At 39.9% G+C, this 10,249-nt stretch overlaps 1 protein-coding gene across 1 annotated transcript; it reads left to right on the forward strand.

Annotated features, from left to right (window-relative positions):
• Positions 1-2,441: 2,441 nt before the first annotated feature.
• Positions 2,442-8,478, forward strand: LOC103114843 (TGF-beta receptor type-1). Its single transcript, XM_060182789.1, has one exon. It carries the CDS (start codon positions 2,488-2,490, stop codon positions 3,988-3,990), a length of 1,503 nt encoding a protein of 500 aa, XP_060038772.1. The 5' UTR covers positions 2,442-2,487; the 3' UTR covers positions 3,991-8,478.
• Positions 8,479-10,249: the final 1,771 nt, after the last annotated feature.

Below are 10,249 nucleotides of genomic sequence, written 5' to 3' on the forward strand. Positions count from 1 at the left end.
CTAGTCTTCCCTGTTTATATGTTGAGCTAGGTATAGGGGCTGGGGGGAGGGCTTTTTAATTTTTTTTTAATCTTTTGTGTTCTTGTGTTGCATAAATATGGTTGTATTGTCTTATTTTGGTTGCTGCTGGGCTTTAGCTGTGTTCATATAAGCAGGACAAAGCACTGTTTAGCAGTTTGGCTTTTCAATGCCACCAGCTGCTGCAAATTACTTTTAAGTTTGGGCAACAGACTGAACTTTTGTCTAAAATTCAGAAGACTATTACCCCTATGTCACAGATTACAATATAGCAAGCTGTTTTCTCTGTTTTCTGTTTTCACCGGCTTGATTATGTGAGGAGAGGCATAAATGGCACAAAGATGCATTGCCCAGAGTGGAAAATTTCCATGTTTGCCTACAAACCCAATCCCCTTCTTGTCCCAGCCATGCGCATGAGCAACTTCCTGTGTCTGTGAGTGCAGATGTCCCCATTGTAGTTGCTAGCGCTGATGAGGTCTCTCGTTGTAGATACTTTGGGGGGGGTGTCCTTTCTGTTCCCTATTACTGCAAGGCCATGCCTCTGAAAACCTTCTGGAAGTCTTATAAAAAGCTTTTAAAATGAGGCATCTGTCACTTTGGCTTCACCATTAAGTCTTCTTACTTACCCTACACCTCTTACTTCATAATATGCTCACCTTATACTGATGGTATAATTAATTATCCTTGGAATATCTTCTATATCCGCTTATGTGTGACTGTAAGTGTGATCCTCTGAGAACCCCTCAAATGCAGTGTCGTTGTCATACAGTCTATCATGTACCCATGGCAGATAATGTTTGTATAGGTTTATTTTATTGATTATGTATGAAAAACAGAGTTTAACATAAGGGAGGGATGGAGGGAGGGAGAGAGAGAGAGAGAAAGAGAGAGAGAGAGAGAGAGAGAGAGATGCCAGAATATCTCTATAGCATATGCAGTACTGGGAATGAAACTTGAAACCTCAGTCATGAAAGCTCAGCAATATTATCACTGTCCATTTCCCTAACCCCAGAAAGTATTTTCATTAACATGTTTGACTGAAATATAATCTATTTTTTAAAAAAAGTAGGAATGGGCTGGGGTAACAATAGAATGTATTTTCAAAAGTCACTGGTGCCTGTGGCACTGATGACCTAGGCTAAATCCCTAGCACTGCCAGAAACCAGAACTGAGCAGAAGTCTAGCTTCTCTCGTTATCTCTCATATAAAAAAGAAGATCTGTTTAAAAAAATAGTAAAAAGTCATGAAGTTATTTTAGGTATATTCTAAGGGGACTTTCCTAGCTTTTTCCAAAATGGAGACCCCCAAATCTCACTTGCTATGTTTTTACCTTTTGTTCCTGATTATAAAATAATTTGTTCTGCTTTATATCTTAATGCTTTTCAACCACCAAGTTGAAAATACTACCATGATGTCAACCTGACTTCCATGGGCAGATGACCTCACCACTGTGTCCTGGAACCCCAGCTCTCCAGAGTCCTGCTCTACTAGGGAAGTACAGAATCAGGATGGGGGTGTGGATCTACCTGCCAAAACCCATGTCTAGTGGAGAAGAAATTAAAGAAGCCATGCCTTCCACCTTCTGCACCCCATAATAATCCTGGGTCCATATTCCCAGAGGGTTAAAGAATAGGGAACCTTCCAATGGAGGGTATGGGATGTGGAACTCTGGTAGTAGGAATTGTGTGGAATTGTACCCCTCTAATCCTACCATCCTATCATTATTAAATCAATATTTTAATAAATAAATATTATTTAAAAACACAAAAACGGTAAAAAAATTAAAATATGGGAAAATGTAGGCCTTCCATAGGCAAAGCGTTGGAGTATAACAACTGCTTACTAACTCTCCAAGACAAGTATTGACAGAAATCCAACAAAAGAATACACCAATTTCAACAAACCGCAGCTGAGACTTTTGAAGAAAATACATAAACATAGGTGGATTCATGTATGTTTGACCACTGCACAAAAAAGGGGAGCAAGGGAGAGTCCCAGTACTGCAGAAAACATTCCGGCTGGCTACTAACATCATCTTGGTTACTATATAGGGGGGCAGAGAGCCACAGCAGAGCAGAGAATCTATGGGTTTTTAGTCCATGAGCTAATCAGGTACCAGATTGTTCCAAAAAGACTCACCAGTGTGTCAGAGAATTATCTCAGCTCAGAACTGACAATAAAGTCATGCAATACTTCCCTGTCTCAAGGGAGATTCATAGAAATTTGTTCCTGAGCTATAGATGGGAAAGCGATGCATACTCCTTCAATATACAGGAAAAAACAAACAAGCAAAATATTATCTACAAAGGCTGTGAGCAGGTTTCATAACTCTCAGATCAATACAGTAAAATTACCTCTCTGGTAATATTTCCCATCCTGCCTCACCAACCTTACTCACCTACAATAAACAAGTAGAAAGGAGAGGCGGCGGCCGGGCCGGGCCGGGCCACGGGCGGTGGCGGCGGGACCATGAAGGCGGCGGCCACTGCTCGGCGGCCCCGGCTGCTCCTGCTCGTGCTGGCGGCAGCGGCGGCGGCCACGCTGGTCTCGAGGGCTGCGGCGTTGCAGTGTTTCTGCCATCTTTGCACAAAGGACAATTTTACTTGTGTCACCGATGGACTTTGCTTTGTCTCTGTGACGGAGACCACAGACAAAGTTATACACAACAGCATGTGCATAGCTGAAATCGACCTGATTCCCCGGGACAGACCCTTTGTGTGTGCACCGTCTTCGAAGACTGGGTCCGTCACCACATACTGCTGCAACCAGGACCACTGCAACAAGATAGAACTCCCAACTGCTGGAAAGCCATCGTCTGGTCTTGGTCCCGTCGAACTGGCTGCTGTCATTGCCGGACCAGTCTGCTTTGTCTGCGTCTCACTTATGTTGATGGTTTATATCTGCCACAATCGCATGGACATTCACCACCGAGTGCCGAACGAAGAGGACCCATCATTAGACCGTCCTTTTATCTCTGAGGGTACTACACTGAAAGATTTGATTTACGACATGACAACATCTGGCTCTGGGTCAGGTTTGCCATTGCTCGTTCAGAGAACAATTGCCAGAACTATTGTGCTACAAGAAAGTATCGGCAAGGGTCGATTTGGAGAAGTATGGCGAGGCAAGTGGAGAGGAGAAGAGGTGGCTGTTAAAATATTCTCCTCCAGAGAAGAGCGTTCCTGGTTCCGTGAGGCAGAGATCTATCAAACTGTGATGCTACGTCATGAAAACATCTTGGGGTTCATAGCAGCAGACAATAAAGACAATGGCACGTGGACTCAGCTCTGGTTGGTGTCAGATTATCATGAGCACGGGTCCCTCTTTGACTATTTGAATCGATACACAGTTACTGTGGAAGGAATGATAAAACTCGCTCTGTCCACAGCAAGTGGACTCGCCCATCTTCACATGGAAATTGTCGGCACCCAAGGAAAACCAGCCATTGCTCACAGAGATTTGAAATCCAAGAATATCCTTGTAAAGAAGAACGGGACTTGCTGCATCGCAGACTTGGGGCTGGCAGTAAGACATGACTCAGCCACAGACACCATTGACATTGCTCCAAATCACAGAGTGGGAACAAAAAGGTACATGGCTCCTGAGGTCCTGGACGACTCCATAAACATGAAGCACTTTGAGTCCTTCAAACGGGCCGACATCTATGCCATGGGCTTGGTGTTCTGGGAGATAGCACGGCGATGTTCCATTGGTGGAATTCATGAAGATTACCAGCTGCCTTATTATGATCTTGTACCTTCTGACCCATCCGTTGAAGAAATGAGGAAAGTTGTTTGTGAGCAGAAATTAAGGCCAAATATTCCAAACAGATGGCAGAGCTGCGAAGCCTTGAGAGTGATGGCTAAAATCATGAGAGAATGTTGGTATGCCAACGGAGCAGCCAGACTTACAGCTTTGAGGATTAAGAAGACATTGTCACAACTCAGTCAACAGGAAGGCATCAAAATGTAACTCTCCAGCTTTGCCTGAACTCTACTTCGCCTCCAGATCTGCTCCTGGGTCTTCATTTGGGAAGTCACTTGTTCTACCTCACTGAGAGGGAACAGAAGGCTATTGCTTCCTTGTGCGACAGTGGCATAAGGTCAATTGAGAACTTCCCAAGGATTCTTGGGACCCAGAAAACAGCCCTGTGGGTCCTCTTCTGCACTATGAGTGAACGCTGCTTTCCCAGGACAGTTCTCAAATATTATGCAGTCTACCTGTATTTTTTATTAACAGAACTTGTTTTTTAAAAGAAGGTCTTTTAAAATTTTAAATTGCAGGTCTTAACTTTAGGTAACTCTGCTGAAAATTACCTTTAAGGTTAGTTAAAGGAGCTGGATTGATGAGCGAAATGAAACATTTCTTATTTTCAGAGAAAGTGATTTACTCCTGGTTAGTACATTCTCAGAGGATTCTGAACCACTAAAGAGTTCCCTTGCTTCAGACTTTGAATGTACTGTTCTGTGATTTTCAGGATCTTAAAATGAATACTTATAAAGCTCTTATCTTGAGTCTAAAAATGACCTCATATAGTAGTGAGGGACAGAACTTATACGGTTGTATTTTGTATACTCTAACTGTTCTTTCGCGTATTTAGGACATGATTGCCTAAATGAGTGGAATTGTACTATACCAGAAAGTGCCACTTCCATATGTCTTTTAAATGGAAACGAGTAGAGGTGCTTCAAGTCTCTATGTATCAAAACCTCTTCATGTTTTAATTTAAAAAAAAAGGTTTCTGGGTCACCAGATTTGTTTGTTTGTTTGTTTGTTTGTTTGTTGGGAGTGTTTTTGTGGTATGTTGTTCAGTATTCCATTTTGAAAATGCCTTTCTCCTACCAAAACGTACTTAAACCACTAAAGAAACGAAGTGGCATTAATTGGTAAATTGTTGTCATGGTTACGTTTGAACGATCTTACATCGAACTTTGCACTTACCTGTGTTGTGTAGGTTACTTTAAAAGTCACGTGGCACCCAGATGCTTATAGTACTTTAGTAATTTAAAGCCCCAGCCTATGGACTAATTGTTCGAAAAGGGAAAGCTTGTCTAGCTGCTTGTAAAAGTTTTGTGGCATTCTGTAAGCCATTTTTCCCCCTTTATCTGATCAAAGACAGTGTTATATTTTTTAAGAAATGTGTTACGTTTGAGATGCAAATATGGTTCATGTTAAATGGGAAAGTAAAGGTGGTTAATAATTTGAACAGCTAACAGGTATGCAGGAGAATCATATTTGGTAAGCAGGTGTCAACATTTCTAGGATTTTCAGTCTTTGTAATTGAGCCTAGAGTCAGTACAGGGCTGCTTTGAGACCTCACTACAGTTTGGGGAGGGCAGCTTTTAATATCGTCTCCTGCGTGCAGATGGCGCAGTTACTAATCCACGTGGTGGTGTAGTGAGTTCAGCGCACCCTTGCGATTTGGGCGAGAGGCAGTAGAAGTATTTTCTGAGTGTAGATTTTCCAGTTACAGATGCTTTTTGCTCACGGTAAATGTTTAAAGTGAACTTGTCATAGTTCTTCTCACATTAAATTGAAACTGGCTTCTCATCATTGATCTTTTATTTCCAGTGCTAAACGTCTTTGCAGGGCTTTCACAGTTATCAGAGACCTCTTTATCACTGTGACCTTATTTTAAGGTGGAAAAAAAGAAAGAAAGAAAGAAAGAAAGAAAGAAAGAAAGAAAGAAAGAAAGAAAGAAAGGAAGAAAGAAAGAAAGGAAGAAAGGCAACTGTAGTTGTGAGGCAAGACCTTGACTTTGCAGTTAGTTCTATCAACTTCCAGAAGAGATGGTCAGAATAACCTCTCCAGTATTTGGGGTAAGAGATGGTGGTCACTTATGCTCACTGAGCTGCCCTCTGATAAATGTTTTATCACATAGCAAAATTGGAAGACTGTTGACTCTTCAAGCCAAAGTTATCATAGAATTAATGACATACTTCATAGGAGCTTAGTGCTGACTTCATCTGTTTAAAAACATCACAGGAAAAATGCACTTAAAAATTAATGTTTTGACTACAAGTTTAGATATCATGGTTTCATTAAAGCAAAGGAATGATTTGGAAGTTTTTCTCTTTTAATTTGTTATAGTTTCTGTTTAATCATTTCTAACTATGATCTGGTACTTCTCTTGTACTCTTTTTTTTTTTTTTGGAAATATAGGGGACCAATGTATCTTACCACTAAAATTATTTTTATATGATTTTAGAGAACATACCAAAAGTTCTTGTCTAATTTAAATTTGTGATTGGTAACATGATATCTCATGTTCTCATTTTCATAAAAGGTTAGAAACTGTTGCTAAAGACACTGTTTAAATCATTGATTTACAATTATACTGTCCTTGCCTCATTGGGGAAACTTTTTTGGTGGTGAATCCAGGAGGGTTTCAAAAGTGGAATTTAGTTCTAAATCGAGTTCACATTGACTGCAGTTAATTCCTTTTTGGGGCTAATGAGAGTGTGATAAATTTCAATTAGCTAGCATTGAGAATGAACATAAAAGCTGAAACCAGTGACAACTACTGTGACAGTGACTGTAGATCACTTTAACTGGCATGTTAATTTTGTTGTTTAGAAACAAAAGTTTTTGTTTAACTGCCTGTCTTCAGATACTCACCTTCTGAGCTCAGCTTGGCTACAACATTACCTTAAGGCCACCGAGCTACCTGTCCACATTCACCTCCTCCAGAACCTGCCTGGACGGATGGGGATGGGAGAGGAGGGAGTTAGAGGGATGTAGATACCCTTGGCCCCCTCCTTACCCCTTCAGCTGCTCCACTCGGTCCCCTTTCTGCTGGACTCAGAGAACACTGCCTTAGCACCACCTTTCCCCGCACCCCCACCCAGCCAGCCAGCAGCCTTTTAAGACTGAGTAACAGCTTTGGGTGTGGAGAGCACTGTAGGCTACTTGTATTTCCTTCAAATAACTCAAGTCATTGAATGTGACAGACAGGGAGGGAGTCTCTTAAGTTCGTAGATTGGGTGGAATCTTGGGTGGATGAGTCCCCTCCCGGCTGCCTTGCTCTGAGCACAGCTCTGACCACGGAAGGAAGGAACGGGATGGCTTCCAGGTGGCAGCTATGGCAACAGGAGTTGTGCCAGCAGCAGTGACCAATCACGTCCCCTGTGGGACAGGGTGAGACCCAAAGAGCTGAGCCTGTAATGTTTTTCTGCTGTAATAATAGTGCTCAAGAAGTGCCTTGAGTCAGTGTCTAGTGCTATGGCCATTAAAAATTCAAAGTTGCAGTTGTGACTACAGAATTTAAGTGGTCCCTTGGCCATTTTGCAGTTTATATATGAATGAGTTCCCTTTTCTGCACCTCTGAGAACCGTCACATACAGACTCTGCTGGAAAGCGGGATGGTCAAGTGCTCATTAAAAATGCAAATCAGAATCAGAAACCCATCAGACAGGTTAACCGAGAGTTTGTTTTATTTTTGCACTGAAAGAGTGATTGTAAAATAACTGTTTCTTTTGTTTCTTGACTGTGGCAGTGTTCTGACTCCAAACTGGAGGCTCCAAGTAATGGTTTTGTTACAGTCTGGCAGGGAATGCCAAGGGAGAGATTTTTTGAGTCCCTAAAGAATAGCTCTGGGCATGCACCGAAGCTTCTGGTGTCTGGTTTGGGTTGCTGGAATGCCCACGTCTAGGACATTCTGAGGACTGTCAGTATGTTTAAACTTGAGAATCCTATTATGCAACCTTGTAAATTCTTTGAAATGTGGCTAATAACATTCAACCTATTTATATATAAAACGTAAGAAGAATTTGTGTTTATTTTTAACAATATTTTGAATGAATGGCCACGAACCATGTTTTTGATATCCCTTTTTTCACATTGTGCCAATGGAATGGGGTGTTTGATAATTTCCTTATATATGTTCAGGAGATGCTTCAAAATGTCAATTGCTTTAAAAGACTTAAATTACCTCTCAAGAGACCAAGGTACATTTACCTCATTGTATATATAATGTTTAATATTTGTCAGAGCATTCTCCAGGTTTGCGATTTTATTTCTATATAAAATATGAGTATTGTCTTGCTAAATTACTCAAATGGTACTGTATTGTTTATATTTGTGCCCCAGATAACATCACGTATCCTTTCTGTGTTTCATTGTTATTTGTGCAAAATTTTGTTTGGCTCTATTCCTGTATTCCCTACCCTTTCATACTTGTACAGAAACTCTCCATAGAAAGTTCATTTAAGTCCCATGATTTTTGCGAAACATGTAAAGAGGAAAGAAAAACAGGAACGACAGCGCCCCTACGGTTTTCTTTTGAGCTATATATTGTATTTGGAGTAATATTCTGGATGAACTGTAAATAGGAAGTAGAAGACTGATGCTTAATGTCAAGTCCTAACACTACAGTAGGGAAATGGAAGCAACGCAAATAAATCACTCCCCCCCCCAAATGTTAGTAGTATAATTTAAAATAAAATAAAATAATCTGTGTGAGCCAAAAAAAAAAAAAAAAAAACAAGTAGAAAGGAATACAATACTATAACCACAATGCCACTTATTGACTCAACAATAGTAATCCTGCTAAATTTACAAGCACAAGAAAACTTTAACTGCTCAAAATAATAAGGCTGAGATCATAAAAGTAATGGCTACAAATAAGAACAGAAGGGAAAACAAAAAGCAGAACTTGAACTGTGTTTGGTGTATTACACCGAAGTAAAAGTCTGTGGGGTAGGGTGGAGGATTCAGTTCCTGGAACATGATGGCAGAGGAGGACCTAGAGGTGGTTGAATTGTTATGTGGAAAACTGGGAAATGTAACACATGTACAAACTACTGTATTTTACTGTTGACTGTAAACCATTAATCCTCCAGTAAAGAAAAAAATATGATAGCTTTTTCCAGTATCAAAATCCAATTAATATGCATTAAATGTTGATGGCAAACAACTTCCTGCCACCCTGAGAGTAACTGAATTTCTAAAAAGATTATACTTTGCCCGTGATTATTCATTAAAGTCAATATAGCAACCAAACAGCATAGAAAGTCTCGCCTAAACCACAAGATCAATGTAGATATTTTCTGTTGTGTGTAATGTAGAAGGCAAGCTCTCAACTGTTTCATCAAAATAAGCATGGTCTCCTAAAACACAGTTAGCAGTTGGTTGTGGCATTGCTCTTGTAAATTATAAATTTAAACTCACTACAGTGAAACTTACCCTAGTTGCAGCTCTTAATCACAATTCTGAATTCTTAAGATAAATTTTTATAAGTGCTAAGAATAAAGCACTGTCTTGGATGCCATTTAAAAAATCTTTCCATGCATTTAGGCTTATTGGTTAAAGAGTCACTTAGCTCTGTGTATCAATCGCAATTCACCTTTATGAGTAGGTATTTGCTTTTAGAAGAGCCCTGTCCCAAGTATAAGTACCTATGTGTAGCTCCATTCTTATTAGCTATGTGATACAAAGATTGCCATTCTACCTTTCATCTTTGACAAATGGGGGAAAATATCATCTGTATTAGAGAATTATCAAGACAAGTAAAAATATTACAATGTGCAAACCACCTAGCATATCGCTCTTGTTAGTTATCTTCATTTCTCTGCAGTTTACAATGATGTGTTATATTAATTGTTAGGTCATAATATAATATTGTCACTGGTAGAAACTTAACACTCTTTGGGTTTGGTATATTTTTCTCTCTTTTCCTAAGGGATCTGTTTTTAAGTGAATAATATCCACAAGGATACAGGAATTCCTTTGATTAAGGGTTATTTACTACTGGTATGTATTTCAGGCAGTTTCTTCTTGGAACTTACACTTAGACCAATGCATCATTCTCTTCTGTTCTGTTTTATATGTCAATACAAACAAATAGAGTTATCATTTGTGTTTTCATGGTTTGGGCATTAAAATATCCATGAAAAAATGCTAAAAGTTATTTATTGGGGAGAGGTACAAATGTATAGTATTACAGTCTTTGAAACTGAAGAAAATTATTATTCAGATAAAAATCTAGGAGGCAATGTAGTAAGCGTGAAATGGCTAGAATGTGCTCCATAGACTTATCCTTTATCTATACTTCACATTCATAGAACAGAAAGGTGATGCTTGGAGAATGATTCAGACCCTAAGGTAGTCAAGGAGAGAAAACTGAACTGCATTTAGCCGAGGAGATGAACTCCAGTGAGTGTTAATAGCATATGTCCTTCAGGGAGTGCTGGACATCTAGAAGGAGGGATGGTGACAAAGTATGTGGTCATTA

This window comes from Erinaceus europaeus, chromosome X, assembly GCF_950295315.1.
Source record: "Erinaceus europaeus chromosome X, mEriEur2.1, whole genome shotgun sequence".
NCBI lineage: Eukaryota > Metazoa > Chordata > Mammalia > Eulipotyphla > Erinaceidae > Erinaceus > Erinaceus europaeus.